Below are 21848 nucleotides of genomic sequence, written 5' to 3' on the forward strand. Positions count from 1 at the left end.
TGGAAGGATGTTTGGTCCATCAGACCTAGGTTGCATACACACCAAAAACATACCTGCCCATCTCATGATGGGACGGGCGGACAACCTTTACACATTGAGCACCAAATCAGTGTATATATATAAATTTAAATTTAGAGCTCCACTTCAACAAATTTTGGTTACCTATAATTGGCACTTTTCAATTGTGAGGTCCAGGGCTCAACCCTTGCCCATCTTTGGCTTGTTGGCTGCCAAGTCATGTCCAGCGCAAATTTTGCCACGCAATTGCCACACTCGCTCTCACAACCCACTTTTCCGCGCACTTAGCATAGATATGCCCTCGTATCCGCGCACTTACCATAGACCCTATAACAAACCGATTCTAGCTCCCCTAGTATACGCTCTGGGCTTCACACCCACATGGAAACAATTGCTTCTGGGCTGATCTAGAGGCAAAGGAATATGATTTTGTATGAGGGAGAGTTTGCCTACTCTGTAGGAGCCTGACCAAGCTCCGGTGCAGAAGAGCCATGATCCTACAAGAAGCTGCCACAGGTTACACAGAGTTGATTAACATGGATAAAGAAGTGAACTTAAGGAATGACTGGCTTCATGAAGTCACCGATGATCTGGAAAACTACAAGTCTGCATTGGAAAGATCTAACATCCTCTTGGCCAAAGCTCAGGTTCAGTTGGATTTCTTTGGGAATGCTTGGTTTTCCTGCAGAATCTTTGCAACTTCTTCCCATCTTTTTCCTCAACTTCTTCAAGGGTAGTAGTAAATTCATGTACCATACTTACTTCAGTAGCCATGACTTGATGCAAGGTGCTACATCGGCAGCAAGGGTATTGCATATGGGGAAAATGCATTAAAACAAAGCTTAAGCCTTACCTGCAGCTCCATTATTATTGCTGTGTAAAGTTTTGTTGCTTCGTGAAACTAGCATAGAGATGGACAAAAGACAGTCATTGGCCGGCTTTTACTTTCAAACTGATTAGAAGCTTGGTTTTCGTCAGAAATAAGCAACATTGCACTTTCAGTGTCACTAAGGAGTTGTATGTGTTAAAATGCCTGGATGAACGAAAATGCCGAGTTGCACACATATCCTCCTGTCAGTATACCTAGATTTAAATATAATGCGTTTGTTGATATTGAATTTGAGGAAATGGACAAGCACCATCAATCACCTTGGCCATTTGCTGCAGAGCTGATACTTGAGCAGTAAAATATTTTGCTATCGCCTGAGCCAAAGGCTCTCATTCAAAGCACCAAAATCAGCTGATACAAAACGCTCAACATGTACATTAGGGTACACAAGTAGGTAGAATAACATAATAGTATATTTGCAGCCTTGTGCCATCAATATAATGTGCTGTTGTAGACAAGACATCAGTCAGCTATGAGTAATCCAAAAATCATGGCTAAAAAATTTTCACCTGTGTGTGACAGCCTATATGTTCGTCAGCTTGGGATAGTGGAGCCCAAACCTGACAAAGTAAGGCCCTAATATAGGTAAAATCTGGGCTAGAGCCCACTTGTAGATGGGGGGGTAAGCTTTTCAATGGAAGGCCCATCATCAAGTGGGTTGGAACCCAGACCCTCATCTGGTTTTTGATCTTCTATGGACGAAGGGTTACCCAGCTGGGAAGGGGGCCTCAAGTTGCTTTTACTTACATGGCCTCTAGCAGCAGAGATGCTAGCTATGGAAGAGAAGTCGCCACTTTGTGAGAAATCCGTGGTATTCATGCCAGATAATCGGCTAGGAGGTCGTGGGGGCGGCATCCGGCCATCCTCACCAACCTTCTTCTTCCTTCTGCTTGATCCCCTGGCTGTCCCTGTGGAACCCATCGGCCCTGACTGAGTAATGATTGTTGTTGGCCGCAGTGGCCTGGCAGCACCTCCCTGACCCGGCCGAGATGGCTCTAACGGAAAGCCCACCACACCATCTTCATGCGCTGGAGGAAACTTCTCACTCTTGCTCTTCCCCTGCGACTGTGCTAGCGCCCGTCGCCTTGCCTAGAAAGTAATAGACAGAGGCTCTTATTAGCTATTTCTGCCCAACCTGAAACTAATCTCATAATCATCTTGCGTGTCCTGATACAGAGACACATAGATGCCAACCAGAGATTCATGTTTTGCTTGGCACAGTGAAGAATAGAACAGCTGTGGCAAGCTATTTAGAATATTAGATGTACCAAAGAGTTGAATGAACCAATATGCATCTCACATCATGAAGGTCTGGCATGTTCATTACCAGAGATAGTTAAGGTTCTGACACATGACAGAGGAACTTGCTCAATGCGAATTTGATTCATTATCACAAACTTGATATTGCACAACTCTCTATGAACACTAGAATTCCCCCATCTCAATCATCAAAGGTGATTGTATGTACCTGAATGTTGGCTTGCATTTCTGCATTTGCTTCTGGGGCAGGAATAGCTTTATGGGTTCGCTCTCGTCCCATACGCTTTGAAGTATCTGCACGGCTTCTTCCAGCTCCAGCTCTTTGCCTTTGAAATAAGCCCAAGAAAACAAATGAGGAAGTGGATTCCACAAAAGCAAGCACAAATGTCCAGCATGCTCCCTACATACCTTCTAGCTTCCTCATCCCGCATTTTCGCATCCATTTCTTTGCTTGGTGGATAATGTGGAAGGCTAGATGGGTCACAGGCCAATGGCTCAGTGGTAAAGAACTGGTACAGAAAGCATCTCAACTAAGGAATTGAAGCACTTCTTACATGCTACTGCATCTCAAATACAACTAGGGTTTCACGACAATTGAAAAATAGCTTCTACTTTCAACAGCCTTACTTCACTAGATAGAGCCGAAGATGCACTCCCTCTGTGGCTAGGTTCAACAGCCAATAGCTTATCCAGAAGAGTTAAAGCGGGGCCTGGAAAAGTCTTGAACGTCTCTCTAATGCCGCGTTGATAAGGTTGCTGCAACTTGAACATGGTTGCATGGGGAAGCTTGAGCCTCTTCCAATAATCCTCTGAAGGTGAACCACACAATTTAAAAATCTTGTGCAGCTGCTCAACCTGAAATGAATACAAGTGGGCACCCAACTTCACAAAATAAAACAATATCCATCCCAAGTAGATCATCCACATAAGCCCACATGCAATGTTCAAACATTGCTTGCCTTCTCATGGTTACTTCTGGCAATCTAGGCATCCATATCACGTCTAACCAAAACACCCTTCACATACATTATATAAAGTTACCATTGCCTCCTACTTCAAAAGCCAAAAAGTTGAAATAAAAATCTTGTGCAGCTGCTCAACCTGAAACGAATACAAGTGGGCACACAACTTCACAAAATAAAACAATATCCATCCCAAGTAGATCATCCACATAAGCCCACATGCAATGTTCAAACATTGCTTGCCTTCTCATGGTTACTTCTGGAAATCTAGGCATCCATATCACGTCTAACCAAAACACCCTTCACATACATTATATAAAGTTACCATTGCCTCCTACTTCAAAAGCCAAAAAGTTGAAAATAGAGTAGTATAAGATTGTACAACTATGGTTTGCCAGATAGCCAAACTTTTTGGTATTGATTTGATGCTTATGGCATCTCTGTCTCAAGCGTGCTGAGAATTAAGTTTCCATTGTAGATTAACCTACAGGAGAAGTCCTTTGCAGAGATAATACATGGATTTTAAATACTAATTTAAATTCCAACGTACAAGATTCCTGTAACCATGCAACAATCAATAGAAAGAAGCACAGACTAATAAAGACATAAAATATGGAGCAACAATACAAAAAATTACCTCCGTTCTTCCCGGCAAAATTGGTTTTCCTGCCAAGAGTTCTGCCAGAATACAACCCGTACTCCAAAGATCAACAGAAACACCATACTCAGTTGCTCCAAGTAGCAGCTCAGGTGGACGATACCAAAGTGTGACAACACGGCTTGTCAAAGCCTGCTTTTGATCTGGATGAAAAAAAGTGGCCAGACCAAAATCTGCAATCTTCAAGATACCAGAATTGTCCAGTAAAAGGTTGGAGCCTTTTATGTCACGGTGAAGAACATTTCTGCTGTGGCAATGCTCTAGCCCTGAAAGAAGCTGGTGCAAATAGCACTTCACCTGTCTCACAAAAAGAAACAAGCTTTACTTCCTCAAAGCCAGACAAAATTTCAAGGAAGAAGCAAACAGAGGAGAGCAGAACCTGAGCCTCAGTGAAGGTAATGCCGGGACAAGCTGCAAGGCCAGCAAGGTCGTGCTCCATGTACTCGAATACAAGATAAAGGCTGCATGACATGCGAGATGTTACCAAGCCCTCCAGTTTCACCACATTTGGATGATCAAGCCTTCGTAGTACAAGTATCTCACGAGCCATGAACCTGACACTTTCTGGTTCCAAATTGTCAAAGCGGACCTTCTTCAAGGCCACGATCTTTCCACTCACCAGATCACGAGCCTTGTAGACATTGCTATATGTACCCTGCCCAATCTGCCAAGAGCCACAAGAAATAACAGAAAATTAGAGAAGGACCGTGCATGATAAAAAGACACAAGATAAAGAATTATCCATCAACCTTTAATGGAGAACTCCACACTTGTAAAGTGCACAATTGACCACTAATACCAAGTAGCAAGCCTCCCTACGTAGAGATTTATGTCAGCCACAACCTCTGACACCAGAGGGGCATTCCATATCACAAAGCTTGACCCAGATTTCTGGCCATCTAAATCCCAATGCAAGATTCTGCGTCTAGCTGAATGCGTTGGACTCGAAACCTCTCAACAAAATTCTTGGCCTCAACATTAACCAGAGCAAGTGCCATACTTTTAGTGCAAATTTTGAGCTAAACAGAGAAATCATGAAAGGAACTACTTCGAAGAAGGTTAGACAATGATGGGTGGACAGGATTTCTACTGTAGAGCACCATCTGATAAGTTAATACATTGTTAAACAAACGCATCCAGTCTTAAAGCGAAAGATATCCAAAACTTGATTGCATGGACTGGAGAAAGCTTCACTGAATGGCAGGAAAGCAAATCGCTGGTACTCAAAATAAATAAACAATCGCCTAGTTTCAGCATCCATTGAGTGTAAATGTCAAACACAGAGTGAGATGCTTGAGCTGAACAAAGAGAAAACTCTTTAGATTGCCAACTCCCAGCTGCAAACTGTAACTCTCAAATGAACTCTAAGATGCAAGGAATACAAAACTAATAGCAGTTGTTCAGACCAGCCACATAAGGCATCTCACTGCCATGGAAGTGGTATCAAGAAAACTCGAACTCTTCAGAAGCTTTTTCAAAGATCACTATATGAAAGTACTTACTTTATAAATCTTCTCAAACGAATCAGCTTTCCGAGGGATCCATCCCTTGATAGACTCTCCTGCAACAGCAGCAAGCCATGCAGGCCACCCTGCTGCAATTTGCTCTCCCTCTACCTGCTTGGGTATGTTTCCAGAGGGCAGTTCACCTCGAGCATCTTTACGGTCTTTCTTCTTGACCTGACCTACTTGAGTGACGCCCAATTGGTCCTCCTGCTTGACGTGGGTTCTTTTCTTTTTGCCTTCAGTAGCTTGAGTGGGATCAGGCTTCTCTACCGTGTCTGAGTACCTGCCCGACAACTGACGGGAGGGCTTCCCTTTCAAAGGAGGGGCAAACTGGGACGTGGCTTGCTTGACACAAGCGCATCCCATGACTGAGCATTCTCCTGCTTAATCTCGCTGTGAAGAAGGAAGAAACTCAGTCTGGTCGAGTCTATGTAAGCGCCCACATTGCACAGGTGCATCTACATGCGAGCTGAGACACAGCCCATCACTCCCACTTCGCGATCTGAAAATAGGTCCTCCTGGAGAACCCGCAGAGATTTGTGAGTTGCACTGGGGAGATCTGCGGAGGGGTCCTTACCAGGAAACCCTGTTGTAGACAGTTCCACAAATGGAGCTCGCATTGACGTTCTTTTCAAGCTGTAACGTGTTGTTGTTGTGTTGCAGCTGTTCACTCATTTGTGGTTTAAGTGCGTGCAGATGTTTAATGCTATTGGGTGAGTCATTATAGTCGCTAATAAGGATCCTATTAACTTGGCCTTTTAGATGGAGACCTCTCTAGACATGCAGAGAACTTGAGAAGTCTAGAATAGAAAACCCTGAAGTTCATTTAGTTGCTTGAGTTCCAACTCCATATCATGGAATTCGAATCCCCAAATGTAACATCGATTAGTTAAAAAGTTTGGATGTGGATTGAAATGAGCATATTGGGCTCCAAATGTAACATCAATTGGTAAAAAGTTGGAATGTGGATTGAAATGAGCATTTTGAGCTCTCTACTATGCTAGCAATCATCAACATGAAATAAGGGGGCTCACGATCATTTTCGAGGACTCAAGACTATAGGGTAGAGAAGCCAGTTGTGTTACGACCCAGAGAAAGGACACATGACCCCCTAGTTTTATTATGAATGGCGACCAATAGAAGCACAAAAAAGCGGACTTGAAACGGCTAGCTTATTCGAAATGAAGCCTTCTCATTGGCATGCGCTTGGGTTCAAGACGCCATGGTTGCATTTTACCTCTTTTGGCCATGGTGTTCTTATTCATGCTGTTTTTTGATACACGTGATTCCGAAAATGGTACCATAGCTATCAAACCCAACCAACCCCAAATTAATTCTGCTTAAAGCTTGTGATAAGGCGATTAAAATAAGCTATTGAGCGCAAGAAATTGAGCTCGAAGGAGAGAGATTGAAGCTCCCCCAAGTTAGACGTACCCTTACTGGCCCCTCTACCTTATACCCTATTGCTCGCTTGGTCTTTCCGCTCATTTGTTTTATATGAAGGGGAGAGGGATTCTACTACATGGCTACATAGATGCATGGAGTACTCAACTTAAATCCCAACTCTCTCTCTCTCTCTCTCTCTCTCTCTCTCTCTCTCACACACACACACACACACACACATATATGTTTGTGCACATATGTGTGTGTGAACACACACATATTGTATCTATGTGTCTATAAGGACCTTACTTATTGATCCATAATTTGTAGTGTCTCTTTGTGGTTGTAGCTACCTTGTTTGGAAATTCGCCAAAGTATCATTTCATAACAGCAAAATGACACAATAGTCGGTGTGGAATGTTATGATCGTCATGCCATCAATTGTGCAACTCCTCTCACCATGTCGATCAAGTCGTGCCCCTCCCTTGCCGCCCCCAGCCACAGTAATCACTCCCAGCCCTTGGTGGTCACTCTTTTGCCCACCTTTACAACAAAATTTTTCCCATGTTCTATATGAGCCAAAAGACCTGCCACTCATCACACCAAGTGCAGTGTTGGAGCTTTTAGTCCCCCCCCCCACCCCCCCCCCCCCCCCAAAAAAAAAAAAAAAACAAAATAATAATAAAATCCCTTTCTCGATTTAGATTGCTTCTCCTTCTTTGACGCGCATAAATTGCTATCTTTTTTGCGCCTCCAAATTCACTCTATTCTATTTCTTGGAGAGCGGTCCATCAACAAAATACATTGCACATTATCAAATAAACATGTTGAAGCCTTCCCCTTGAGTGGGATCAACCAATCCACCCATCTAGAGCTCTTCAACCACAACAAGAAGAATTTTGCCTTCCAGGAATACCATCAAAGGCTAGTAGTGCTAATCAAGAATCCAGTCCTTAGTTGCCCATGCAAGGATCTCAATACTCTTTAGTGCTTGTTATCAAACACTATAGGATCTCAATACTCTATAGTGCTCGCTATTAAACACTATAGGATCCCCTTCTCAGCTACTAGCAATCCTCCATGGGGCCATACCTTGAAGAGATTTCACCACTCTATAGTGCTTGTTATCAAACACGCAATTTTGCGATGAGCATGATACTTCTTCAAAAAAACTCGTTCTCCTTACAAAAAGCTCAATAGGCGCGGCCAATTTTGCTTTTGGGGTGTTTTAAGGGGTATCTGGAAAGATCTCATTTTGTAAAAGTGAGTGGAAGAGGGGACTGGTAGGCAAAAGGTAAGGCTTAGAAAAATCTAGCCGCGCATGTGTAGATATCTCTCTCTCTCTCTCTCTCTCTCTCTCTCTCTCTCTCTCTCTCATCTGTCTCGACCGCCAAGCATTAAGCTAGCTGGGAGCAAAACACAAATATCACAAACATTAGATTTACCTTCCCCATCTATTTTCTAAATGTGGACATATGAGCACCCGTCCCCACATATAATAGCCAAACTTGGGTGTATGGATATTTATCCCCATCTTCTATACTCTTTATAAATCTATACTCTTTATAGAAGAGCTTGAAAAAAAATGCTCAAAGCTCAGCAACTCCACGCATCATGTGCTCTTGTGAGGACGTTCCACAAAGGGGGCGGTTTTTTTGGCTCGTTGGTACTTTGGCATCATGTGCATTGTGTTTGTGAAGGGTGTGTGTGTGTGTGTGTGTGTGTGTGTGTGTGTTGAAAAGCTGTTGCTCGGTCTCAAACCTTGCACCCTATATGTTGCTCTCTTCCACGAGTCTACGAATTAGAGGAGCTTCATCATGGGGAGAGAGAGAGAGAGAGAGAGAGAGAGAGAGAGAGAGAGAGAGAATTTCACCAGCCACCAAAATGGAATCGACGAGAGAAAGAGAGTAGCGGGTGGCAACATACGTGCTTTCGCCAATAATTGTGTGTGTGTGTGTGTGTGTGTGTGTGTGTGTGTGTGTGTGTGTGTGTGTGTGTGTGTGTGTGAGAGAGAGAGAGAGAGAGAGAGAGAGAGAGAGAGAGAGATGTTTGATTATCTTCAAGGGTGGGGGTCTCTCCTTATGTCGTTGGTTCCTCTTCATGGAGATATTAATCGTTTTTTAAATAGTAGTGGCCTTACGGTCTACTAAAGCACTGTTGGAATTAGGGTTGCAGAGAAACGCACATAGCTTGGAGAAGACGAAGGAAGCTCAAGGCACACAATAGAGAGTGTGTTACTTAGTGTGCAAATGGAAAGATAGATAGCCCTAGAGTGATGGGCCTATATACAATGCACGGGGGAAAAAACCTCCTAAAGAGGGAAAAAATGCCCCGGCGGTCCTAGTGTGTTCACACACATCACTACCACATGTATATGGTAACAAATCCCCCCTGGAGTGATGCGGTGAACGAGAGCTGGCACATGAGTAAAGGGAAGTGCCATGCCCTGAGGACAGGATCAGTCCACAAAAGGGGAGTAAGCCCAAAGCTTTGCGGAAAGCTTCAAGCTTCTCACGAGACAATGCCTTTGTGAAAAGATCTGCAAGGTTGTCTTGTGTTGGCACATAAGCCAAGCTGATCTCTCCTGCTGAGAGCCTCTCCCTGACATAGTGGTAATGCACCTCAATGTGCTTTGTGCGAGCATGAAAAATTGGGTTCCTCGCAACTGCCAATGCGCTCTGACTGTCAGTGTAGATAGTGTTGGCAGTGTCCTGTCCAACACCCAAATCAGCCATAAGGCGTCTGAGCCATACACACTCAACCGTAGCTGTGAAGATTGTCCTGTACTCAGCCTCACAACTCGAAGTGGCCACAGTAGGTTGCTTCTTACTCAACCATGATATACATGAACTGCCAAGCATGAAACAAAAACCACTTGTGGACACTCGCGTGTCAAAACAACCAGCCCAATCTGAGTCTGAAAAAGCATGTAAGTCTGGCGGCAATGATCCCCCCTTGGGATAAAACAAGCCAAGATGTAAAGTGCCACTAAGGTAGCGGAAAATCCTCTTGACGGCCTGCCAATGCTTAGACCCTGGGCTATGCATAAATCTGCTGACCTATGAGACTGCAAACTGAATATCACGCCTCGTGTTGCATACATAAATGAGGCAGCCAACAGCAGTTTGGTAAAGAGTGACATCAACAGGATCGCCAGCATCATGTAGACTCAACTTCAAACCTGTTTCCATGGGAGTGGCAATAGGTTTGCAATCCTCAAGTCCAAACTTACATAGCAATGTCTCTATGTAACTTTTTTGACACAAAGCAATACCACCATCACACTGCTTAAACTGTATACATGCAACAATCGCAAATCTTTCATCTTGAAAGTAGCATTCAAATCAGCCTTAAATTCAGCAATATGCCTCTCATTTTGGTTGGGATGTACATCAATCAGACATTGTTACTGCTTTCTTGAATGGTGATATATTTGAGGAAGTTTATGTAACGCAGCCTTGCGGTTTTGTCATAAAAGGACAAGAGGACAAAGTGTGCAGATGTAAGAAGGCTTTGTATGGGTTGAAGCAATCTCTTCGTGCTTGGTATGAGAAAGCTGACACTCATTTGGTTAAACGAGACTTTCGTAACAGTCCAACAAAAAGCACATTGTATGTAAAGCGTGAGGGTGATGTACTTCTCATTGTGGTTCTTTATGTTTATGATTTGCTAATCACTGGACCAAACATGTGGTAGTGATGTGTGTGAACACACTAGGACAGCCAGGGCATTTTTTCCCTCTTTAGGAGGTTTTTTCCCCCGTGCATTGTATATAGGCCCATCACTCTAGGGATATCTATCTTTCCATTTGCACACTAAGTAACACACTCTCTATTGTGTGCCTTGAGCTTCCTTTGTCTTCTCCTGTCATGCCAAGGGTAGGACTAGACGGGCACGGCCTGGGCAATGTGCCGGACACACATGCAGTAAAGGGGTCTATATATGGAAGAGGGCCAGGGGCCTATATATAGGATGGTTGGGAGGTTATTCGCATGTCTGTCTACCCGCTAGTCTAACATTGGTATCAGAGCTTAGGGGCGAAGGGCATGGAGGAGCAGCCATGGAGGAGGGAAATAAGCATGGCCTCCTTTCTTGTTCTCTCGCTGTCTTGATTTCTCTCTCTAGAAGAGCAAGGCTATGGTGTGCTCAAGGAAGAAGAAGGCACGGACGGCTGCTTGAAAGCATGCATGTAGTTGTGGTGAAGCCATGCAAAGGAGTCGAATCGAGGGTGTGCAGGACTGCTACGCAAGGAGAAGTCAACGGATACCCACGGTCCTTGCAGAGTCGAGGAGGCGGCGTGTGAAGCCAAGCTTGCACAGAGAAGGGGATCCCGTCGACTTGCACAGTTTTGCATGAGGTTAGGCTTAAATGGTGCGCGCCAGGCTGAGGAGAAGAAATCGTTTCTTCAGCAACTTGATCCGGGCAAGCATGCAAGCGCCCATGTCTCTTTCTCCTATGCACAACTTGCTGAATTCGTTCCGCCATGCTTTCATGCAAGAGGAGTTCATATTTTTTTAAGTTTTGGGCGCCCTAGGGTGCCCAAGGGGCCATCCTAGGGGCCCCTCCCACCACGGGACTCTTTATGGGGTACGATCGTAGCGACCGTGGCCTTTTACGGCACGGGATTTTGGATTGCAGCAGTCGAAGCCATGGCAAGGGACATAAAATTTCCGATTTGCAGCAGAACAGGCCCAAATGGAAGCATTTATGAGGAGCTCCGCTTGCTTGTTTTTCTTGTCCAGGGTGTTGTCAAGGGCGAGCTGCAACCGATCGGCATGTGCTGAAAGGCTTCTCCGTAAGCTCGGCTGTAGTTTGAGGTCCATGGACACATTGACTGACAGGTCGATTCGCATGATTAACCGGAACCACTGTTTGATTGAGGGATCAACATCAAGCACGGCTTGAGTACACAATACTTTGACAACCCACGTTGGTCGAAGGTTGAATGTTGATACAAAGGCAACTCAGGCAGGGCCTGTGACATATCCGATTACGCTATTCGGCAAGGCCAATCGGTAAGTATAATTTCAACTAACTGTTTACCATCCGATACTTTCCAAGCGCAAGGCTCCCTAGAGAGCCACTCCAATAAACTGGTTTGTGTCTTACGTCGGTTGTTCAATTTTGATCTCCCCTCGTTGTGCTATCTCGAGGCGGCAGAAAGCAAGATTTATGGGAGCACGGCTCCATGAATTGGATGCATACTCATTTCCAATCCATTGCAGCTTGCTAAGAAGCAGGCAATATAGAAACATTGACATCCACAACTAGGAGCTGAATGCAATGTTGACCACCATATGCAATTTCGTCAAGCAAAGGTTGCTTTGAACAAGTAGTATTGGGAAATCGCTGACATGTGATAGCTCAGCTGTAGATGCTATCTTTCTCACTATCGGGAAATGTTATGATTCTCAATCAATAGCAAAATTTGGCAAGGCCGTTTTCCTATGAAATTTTGACAAGGTCAATTTTTTGTACATGATCGACAAGGTTGATTCTCTTTGCTATGGCATCTGCCGTCCATCGCATTTGCAGGCAATGAGGCCAGATGTAGTTCTATGAAGCAAGGCTTCAATTTATGCACGTTTGGCATATGCTATGAGCATACAAACTTGGGACGGATTTGGCAAAATGTTTGCAGATTCTTTCATTCCGTATACGACGGATGTATATGATACAAGAGGGCGAATATACATATGCGACAACTCTCTCTCTCGCATGGAAGATTTGGCTATGAGCCACCTTTACGCGAGCTTTTCCTTTGGAATTTTATGACAACTGGTTGTAGCAACACCTACCAGGTTAGCCAAGTTTAAGTTTTTCTTGTTTTTTTTCTTCCATGTTTACACTTTACTTGGCAATTAATGTCATTGTGCAAAGCAAAGTGCTTTGGCAATTTTACATGAAGCACGGCTTCTCCCTTGTGCCGAGATACTGCCATTGCTTTGAAATCAAGGGCTTTGGCACACAAGTTTGGGGAACTAGCAAAATAGGGAATGTCAGCTCACAGAATCCCTACCAGTTTATTCTGTGCAAGGCACTTATGATTTTGGTTATCACGCTTGAGACCGTTATAGTAGCCAAGGGCTTAAGTTTTTGCATGCAAGGCATGCTAAGCAGGTGGCATGAATTCCACCACTTTATACATTATGCTTCCGCTATCACACTCGCAACTCTGTCAAGGACAGACTAAGTGATGGATTGTTGAACCTGATAGTTGGTTGCTATCAACACCCAACAGCACTAAAAGGAACCTAAATCTAGGACTTATTTCACGGGCAATGTGCCAATGCTAAGTCATTTTCATACAATCACGACCCTGCAAGGCAGATAGATCAAGATGTGGTTTGTGTTTTTCTGTTACCTCTCTCAATGAGAGAGTCATAGCTGAAACTTGTTGCATGCTTATAGGATACGTTGCACGTTCGGCATAAGATGCACACGAGCATGGCAATCAACTATACACGTCATAGTCGTTCAAGGAAAGTTCCGCAGCCCAACATGCTCTTCTTCTCTCTCGTTCTCTCTCTTTAAGGGAATAATGAAAATCTTCTAAGAAGCTTTTGATACGTGTTTTGCTCGTGAGATTGCGCAGGCAACACCCACGGTTTCCAGTGCAAGTCGTATAAATACGCTTGAATGTTTCAAAGCCATGCCAAGGGAATGTTGGAACAGAGTATTTTGGACCGTAGCATCCACTATACCTTATGTTGTTACGAACCTAGTTGTAGGGTTCGATTTGGCACATGTTGTCACATGGGATACAACATGGCCTAGGAACTCAATGAGTTCAGTTTAGCCGGTGTGGAGCATGATAATGAGGGTCCCTCTCACTCTTGTCGCGGAGTGTTTGCAGTTACCTCCACACACAAGTACCAGCTCGTACTTGATGGATGTCGCTTTTCTTGATATCCTTGTTTGAGACATATTCCACATGTGGAGAATATGCGTCTCTTGGACTGACACTGGCGCCAACTTTTTACCAATGTGTCGCGACGAAGTCCCTAGGTGCTGGTCGCATCCATTGGTTCGACCATTTTAAGCACACAGTATCAGGAGCAATTTCAGTGGCCAGCAATTGTCGGATACTAAGTACAAACTTGTTACGATTACAAGTGCTGTGAAACCACCTTAACGGAGGGTCGTTTCTACATATAGCTAAGTATGATATGTACATGAGAATGTCTCATGGTTGGTACCTAGGTGTGACTGGGTTGTCACATTCTATTATGGTCCAACTTTTGTTGCAAAATATGCTATATTCATGAGAATGTCTCAGGGTTGGTACCTAGGTGTGATCGGGTTGTCACATTCTATTATGGTCCAAATTTGTTGCAAGACTTTCACGTACGTACCGTGGAAAGTCCTCGTCATGGAATTGCGGTTCGAATATGTTTGTGTTAAATGCATGCACACTAGGTGTTATGGGCCCTAGTGTTTAACACAAATTTATTCGGAGCGGCATGCAAATTCATGGACATTATTGTTTCTGCAATTTTTTGCACATCCAGTGCAATCTCTCTTGCAGATTTAGTATGAGTTTAAACCCTACCATACCAGGTGATGGCTGAGTATGGGTATTCGTGATTGGCTGCTTGAAACTCCAATTTGCTTTCAACCTAGTTGGTTGTCTCCATTCCATATCGAGTATATGGCTTGATACTCAATGATTGAGTCATAGTTTGTCGTTAGTCGTGGGCGACTGTCTGTAAGTGGTTGGGGGAAAGCACCTCACTCTTACTGTTGCTACTCATCCCGCATAGGATGGGCAGCTTACAAGCATTCTATTTAGTACTAAAGGATATGCAAAGTGCATACGTTAGTAAACTATGCTAAAGGATATGCTGAGTGCATACGTTAGCAAGAAGTGAAACAACTGGATCAGTTACCTTTCTGGTTTGAAGTTTGCTTCATATGATGAAAGGCAGGTTACGGCTAGTTTTAGTCTCTGCCTGTTATTCTCAAGTTATCAACCTTAATCATCAGTTTTGATGAGGTTGGCTACTGGCAAGAAACCACAGCAAGTCAAGGACTTGGTTGCTGCTAATGAGTATGTCAGCATAGTACTTTCATGGAAAGATAAGCCGAGGTTATATTGCACATTCCAGTACCTTCAGACAGTCTGAAACCTGGGTATGCATTTAAACACCTCTTAGTTGTCATAACTTGTTTAGCATTCTCAAGTGAGTTCTAAATGGAGCCTTCACGCTCTTTTAATTATGAGTCGGTTAACCAAGACGGTTGCATAGGGACAACAATGTAGCAAATCAAGATGTTACTCTTGATTTCATTGAACCTCCCAATGAACCGGGTTCCGATTCAACAAACCGTTGAATCCATGAGGGATGCCACGATGGAAAACATTAGTGTTCTTATGAAGATACCACCACTTGTGTTTTCGAGGACGAAAACGCTTCTCCAAGGGGGGAGTAATGTCATGCCAAGGGTAGGACTAGACGGGCACGGCCCGGGCAATGTGCCGGACACACATGCAGTAAAGGGGTCTATATATGGAAGAGGGCCAGGGGCCTATATATAGGATGGTTGGGAGGTTATTCTCATGTCTGTCTACCGGCTGGTCTAACATCTCCAAGCTGTGTTTGTTTCTCTGCAACCCTAATTCCAACAATTGGTATCAAGCACCTGATGTGAGCCTTAACCACCTATCAATAGTTTGGTTTCTCAATAGATTCGTGCAGCAATGGTAACTCACTACTAAGAATTGGATTTGGGCAATTGAAAATAAATATGGATTAGTTGCTAATCCTTTATAATCTCCTATCAAGGGGAACGAGTGCTTGATAGTAGGTTGTGTGTGTGTGTGTGTGTGTGTGTGTGTGTGTGTGTGTGTGTGAGAGAGAGAGAGAGAGAGAGAGAGAGAGAGAGAGAGAGAGAGAGAGAGAGAGAGAGAGAGAGCCATAGGACAATAGTTGCACAATTTTGTTATCCTTGCAAGCAAATCAACATCACCATCATCCTCATCATATGCAATAAATTGGAGTTCACATATTGGGCAAAATCATAGGTAACATATTGGCCTGAATATCATGATCACAATTTTGTTCAAATCGGCAAAGTACGTGTGTAGAAGAAGCTTGCATTGTTGAGCTACATGATGCAAAGTTTCTGCCAATGATGTAGCTCAAAGATCTCAAAATAGACCATGCACCTGCAGCATTACCCTCAAATTACCTGGAGTGTTTCTAAGGAGCAGACAATTAATGAGATCATACCAAGGCTTTAATGACTGAAAGAAGTGCTACTTGAACTAAAAATGCATTTTGGGTCCCTTAAATGACACTAGGTTAAAACAAATGTTAGCATGGATGCATAAATAGATTGTTTGATGAGGAAAATTGAAGAGTCTCATACACATTCACACGTACAATGCTATGTGAATTGGTACCTCACATAAACACAGCTTCATCATTAATTAATGAATAACATTTATAAGCATTGTAGGTTGATGTTGCTGCTAGATTTAGTCATGATTGCACAGACAAGGGATCCACTACTGAGAAGCAAATGAACTATGGATGGATGGCAAGACCTCACAACCAGACATAAGGCCTCACAACCATATGCAAAGGCTCCACTATTGAGAAGCAAACAAACTATGGATGGACGGCAAGGCCTTGCAACCAGATGTAAGGGTGTGGCACCACTACCATTAGGAACATTGATCAACTATGTATAGCCCCTGTAATTCCAATACATAGTGTATCGTTAGGCCTTTTAATAACTAACTACAACAAACAACGACAAAATCCAAGAACATTACACAACAAATTATCATTGAATAGAGTTCGAGAAAAAAATTTATGCATATAAAGGTTTAAGCGTCAAAATGACTACTTACCAAGTTTGAGCAACAGGTCGTAATTGAGCAGCATACAAATCTTTGTGAAGACAGTGAAGATGCCCACTCTTTGTGGAATACTGCAAGCAAGTCCTCCCATGTGATGTATCAACCATCAGAGTCCTCCCATGTGATGCAAGCAAGTCCTCCCATGTGATGTATCAACCATAAGAGCCTGCGCCAAGGAAGCCCTACTATGAATTCAAATAAACTCTCAAGCTATGCAAAACTGATCAATAAAATCATGAATCACAAGCTCGTATTGGCTCTCCATTCCACCAGCCGATCAATACAAGCTAAGCACCCATTTTTGTGAGCAATCATCAATAATGGCGGTGCAGCTCAAGGGGGTGCAGATCAAGGACAATTACACTGCCACTGACAAAACACACTTTCATGCTATCAACAATGCTTCTGCCCATCCTTGCTTCTCATCGGAGAGCACAGAAACTAGACAGATGATGTGCTTGGAGTTAGTGGGGCCTTCCTAAATGGATTTCAAGAATCTTGGACATCTAATGGTAGAAGCCCACCCAAAGAGCATAGCTCAGTTGGTTGAGTGATGTAACTCCAAGGTTGAGGGTTCGAGGCTCACGAGCTACGTTTGATGGGTGTTACCAACTTCTCCATTGGGTAGTTTGTTTCCACTGTATGGCCTCTTATGCTTCTGACATGTATAGAAAGTTTGTTTGTAAATACATAGGCATGTATAAAGTACTCCTTACTTCCTTCCTTGGGTTGATGGCTTTAAAAAAATGATATCTGCCTAGACACGTTGTCGTGCAGTGGCACGTACATAGTGGGAATGAATGCTAAGGGATTTATTTTGTGACTTTTTAGATGCATGAGTATATTTACCATTATGTACATATGCATGTATAAATATAATATTAAGCTTCCTATTTCATCCTAGTATTTATCTCAAAGATATTCTACTTTTACTTTACCATTAGAAAGTAAGGTATTAATAGTTATGCCTCTTTAACTTGGGGAAAAAAGCATTCGTTCTTTCTTTTTACTATCCCATTATTACCTCACACTCTAACTACATGCTATAAGTAGTGTAATTCCCTATATATATATATATATATATATATATATATATATATATATATATATATATATATATATATATATATATATATATATATATATATATATATATATATATATATATAGGGAATTACACTACTTATATATATATTCTATGTATTTTCTATATTTCTTTATATTTCTTTGTATAGCTACTAGGAAGGTATCAAATCCTAGTAGGACATTAGCTTGCTTAATTCTCAAAGATGCACCTATTTTAATGCATTATTGCAAGGATGCTTAGAAAACTTTTCAAGGAGCAATGGCATGCTTTCATATTGCATGAGGCGTCCATTGGAATCAAGTGAAAGTTTAGGCTAAGGGGACCACAAGAAGACTGCTGCTGCAAAAAAATACCATATTTTGATGATTTTTTTACACATGGTTCCCATCTGATTTGGAAAAAGTATATAAACTTAGGGTCATAGATCATGAGATGAATTTTCTACCCCTATTTTTATTTTTTAATTTGGAGCCACGATTCAGGAGATATGCTCAAAATGGTGAACTCCAGTCTGCTCACATCATGCAAGGACAGCCCATTTTCAAACTTTGTCAGCTCTTATTCACACTGGCTCCTTGTGTAACCCTTGGGGGTTCCTTTCACCTATAAAATGTGACCTCTTATTTTTTGAAAACCATTCATCAGAGATTGAGAGGATTAATGCTTGATTGTACTTAGCCATAAATATAAGCATAAGCTTACACTTGCTCCTTGAGGAAGACTAGCCAATCTTGTAAGCAATCTTTGTAAGATCAATTTTAATCAATGGAGAAATTGGATTTGGTGCATCACAAAAGGCTGGAAGTCTTTCCTCTCCTTCTCTCTCCATCAAATTGATGAATAAATCTCAAAGGGTTATCAAACAAGGTGTGTTTTGATTTGTGATTTTGTTGGTTTTTGATGTTTTGCTTTTCATCTCGAGCCCAATCCTTACCTTTATCTCTAATATTTCCAAATCTATTCCCTAACCTAGCTATTATCCACTTCTAATTCTAACCCACCCTTACCTCTATCTCTACATCTACTTCTAATCTCTATCCCTATCTCCATCTCTCTTGTGTCCTAATTACTTAAGGCATTCAAGCTACAACACTCCGCCAAAGCTATGATCAACCTTCTTGGAGAGCTATGCTAGTGCACAAGGTGAGTAGCCATATCTTTACACCCTCACAAATCTCTCTCACTCTTAGAAGATCATTCTCTCTATGAACTCTAGGTTCTCCATGCTACATGTATATCTCTCCCCGCAGTATCTTTATTGGCTACGGGTAAAAATAGAGCTTGGGAGGGAAACTTATCTTCTCTTCACTTCTCTCACATCTACATTTTGCACATACTAGAAATATCCTGGATGAATAATCCACATGATGTGAATTTTTATCGCTTCCACTCTGTGTGATCTATGACAATTAACGTATGGATTAGCCGTAAAATACACTTCCAACAACATAAAGTGTTTCTCTTTGGTCCAGAAAAGCTCAATGAAATACTTCTTTCACCGGATCCCATCATACTACCCCTTCTACACTATAACTTTTCTTTTGATATAAGTGTAGTTATTTTGCTATGAACCACGAGGATTTGTGCACACAATTAATCCCAATCACAGACAAAACATATATGTCATAGTAAGCACAAAAATACAGTTCCAAATAACAATTTGTAGCTTGTTTGGTTGGCAAAGGTTGAATGCCATTAACTCATTTATTAATCCTTTCATCCTACCCATGATAAGATATGACCAAAGTCTTGACATTTTTATATTTGTGTTGTTTTGATTTTCTCTTTTGTGTGGTTTCTTTGTGTGTGTGAGTGCAAGAGAGAGAGAATGGAGCTTATTTGATTGCACTCCCTACCAAACTCTAAACTTCATGGCATGTATGGCATAACTCCTTCATATAGTTTTTGGGAGTTACCTCACAAATTCTCAAAGCAAGAAGCTCGGTGCTTTCCTAGCAAGACTGCAAACTTCTCGAGAACGTTCTGGACAGTTTCTAATCCTTCAAAGAAATATTATTGATTCACGAATCACTAGCCATGTGGAAGGGGTGGTCTCATATCACTACACACCCCTATTTTAGCTATAAAGAAAATGAAAAGCAGAAAAAAAGCCACTTATGTATAGCACCAAAACAACATCTTACCTCCGCATGTTCATCAACAACACCTAGCAATCCTGCCTAGCACCTTATTTTTGAAATTAACCAACAATTTTAGCATTTATTTTGGCTCCCAATTGGAGCATCTCTGTATTGGCTACTCTACCTAAAATTATACTAGTTTGAACTTTTCTTTTACATCATGTCAAATTTTTGGCCAAATATTCCATTTCGTCTCGCTCCTAGCCATTTCAAAGCAGTACAAGTTATAGTGCTTAGACTCTCAAACTTGCAAGGGACATAATGTGCATACATGAAGAGACTTTCCACAATGCCTTAACATTACATCCTACGTTGAGAGGAACGTAGATCTATATTGGATGGCTATTATGGTGTGGCGTGGTTTAATAATCTTTCAGTCCCATTGAGATTAAATTGAAAATCCAGTTGGTGCATATCTTTCCAGCTACAATTGCTATAATCCCACAGCTGGCCTACATGTCTAATACCTTTGTTATTAATATTTTTTGGCAATGTCCCTCCAGAAAGGGGTCAGAAGGATACTTCTAACCTTAGAAAGCCAAGGGGACCATTGAGTTATAGAAATGTGAAAATACCTTGACAGCTCTCCCCATTCTAAGGATTTTGTTGCTTTATTGCATTTCAGACTGAGCTCACCAGTCGTACCCCCAAGTTTTAGGATGGCCCATCAAGGGGCAAGCAGCTTGTCATGCACCTCAAGCCCTTTCCACTGGCCACAGTTGCATACAACAAGAAAAGAAGCCACTAGAAACACGTGAGTCCATTAAGAAGGACCGTCTCTGGGTGTACAAGAAAAATGAAGAAGAAGAAAATTGACAAGGGGAGAAAAGGCACACACACCTGACCATAGGTTGGGGTCGCAAGTGGTAATCTTGCAAGCACGGGGCACTTGCAGGGCTCTCTGATAAGGACATGTTGTAGAGCTGGCACAAAAGGCATTGTGGTTTGAGTAGCAGGTAGCGTGATGCGTCTCCACGGTTCCCATTACAAACCCCAAGTAGTCCACCAACTCTATTCTCTAGAACGTGAGTCACAATTGCCCCATTGCTGCTCAAAGCTAACGCGGGCTCTTGCCCTCCTATCACAATTTTCAAGGGCTTAGAGACCCTTCAAATTGGGCTTTAAAGTTCAAAGGAGAGAGGTATGATAGCCATTGTTATGAGTGTGTGTGTGAGAGAGATTCAAAGTAGCCCAATTGAATAAATGCCCACTAGTCTTTCTTTTAAGTTTATGTTTAAAATAAGTGCCCACTAACTGCGTAGACCAATCGCCTATTTTCTCATCTTCAAAACCAATTTTTTAAGAATTTTGACTTAGCCAAAAACACAATTGATCACTGTGGCCTAGCTCTTTGGACATGCCAAAAACTACCCTACTCTGTGTGAATATGACTTATGCATCTCCTCTCCATAAATAATGACCATGTGCATATATTTGGTTATTTTGTGGTGAATATCTTCTATCTCCACCAACCAATTTAAAAATTGTGCATCTTTTAAAAATAACCTTAAGCAAAAAGGGAAGGCATCACTAAGGCACCCCTTTGGGGCATGCCAAAAAGTGGATAGATGTGATCTTTGGCCTTGGGAACATGAAGAATCAAGAGATAGGAAGATTAAAAAAAAAAAACTATTAGATAATATCTTTACAAAGTCTGGCTCTGCGATATCGAGAGAGCAGGCTTCTTGCGCTAGCTTCTTCGCTGCACGCAACAACCTCAACAAGCTCACATTGGGTGGGGAACCCTCTTGCGGACTATCTGGGGGCTGCATGGGCGACAATCATTGGGTCTAGCTCGATTGTAGGGGCTAGGGCGCTCGAGAGGATTTGGTTTTGGTCTCACAGCAGGCAGAAGTTGCTTTGGGAGGGGGGCTCTTGGCTGCCTGCTTCCCTCCTAGGTGTGAGGAGTCCACACGAAGGTACTATTTTTGCTTCAGGGGTTTGGCGGCTGCCCCCCTTCCTGGTGAAAGGAAACTCGTTCGCCTTGCCTTGCATGGTGGTTCCTTGGATGGCTTTTGCCTATGCAAGTTGTCCGATGGATGCCTAGTGGTGTGAAGGTGCTAGATCTCCTTTGCAT

General features: G+C 42.6%; 1 protein-coding gene across 1 annotated transcript; it reads right to left on the reverse strand.

Annotated features, from left to right (window-relative positions):
• Positions 1 to 1302: 1302 nt before the first annotated feature.
• On the reverse strand, positions 1303 to 6066 carry LOC147459854 (putative serine/threonine-protein kinase At1g54610). Its single transcript, XM_086511048.1, has 7 exons — positions 5290 to 6066; positions 4167 to 4451; positions 3767 to 4084; positions 2795 to 3022; positions 2576 to 2676; positions 2376 to 2493; positions 1303 to 1996 (listed from the first exon to the last, which is right to left on the reverse strand). The coding sequence occupies exons 1-7, from the start codon at positions 5656 to 5658 to the stop codon at positions 1505 to 1507; spliced, it is 1911 nt and encodes a 636-aa protein (XP_086367174.1). The 5' UTR covers positions 5659 to 6066; the 3' UTR covers positions 1303 to 1504.
• Positions 6067 to 21848: the final 15782 nt, after the last annotated feature.

The sequence above is a fragment of the Adiantum capillus-veneris genome, chromosome 4 (assembly GCF_014529385.1).
Source record: "Adiantum capillus-veneris isolate H3 chromosome 4, ASM1452938v2, whole genome shotgun sequence".
Lineage (NCBI taxonomy): Eukaryota > Viridiplantae > Streptophyta > Polypodiopsida > Polypodiales > Pteridaceae > Adiantum > Adiantum capillus-veneris.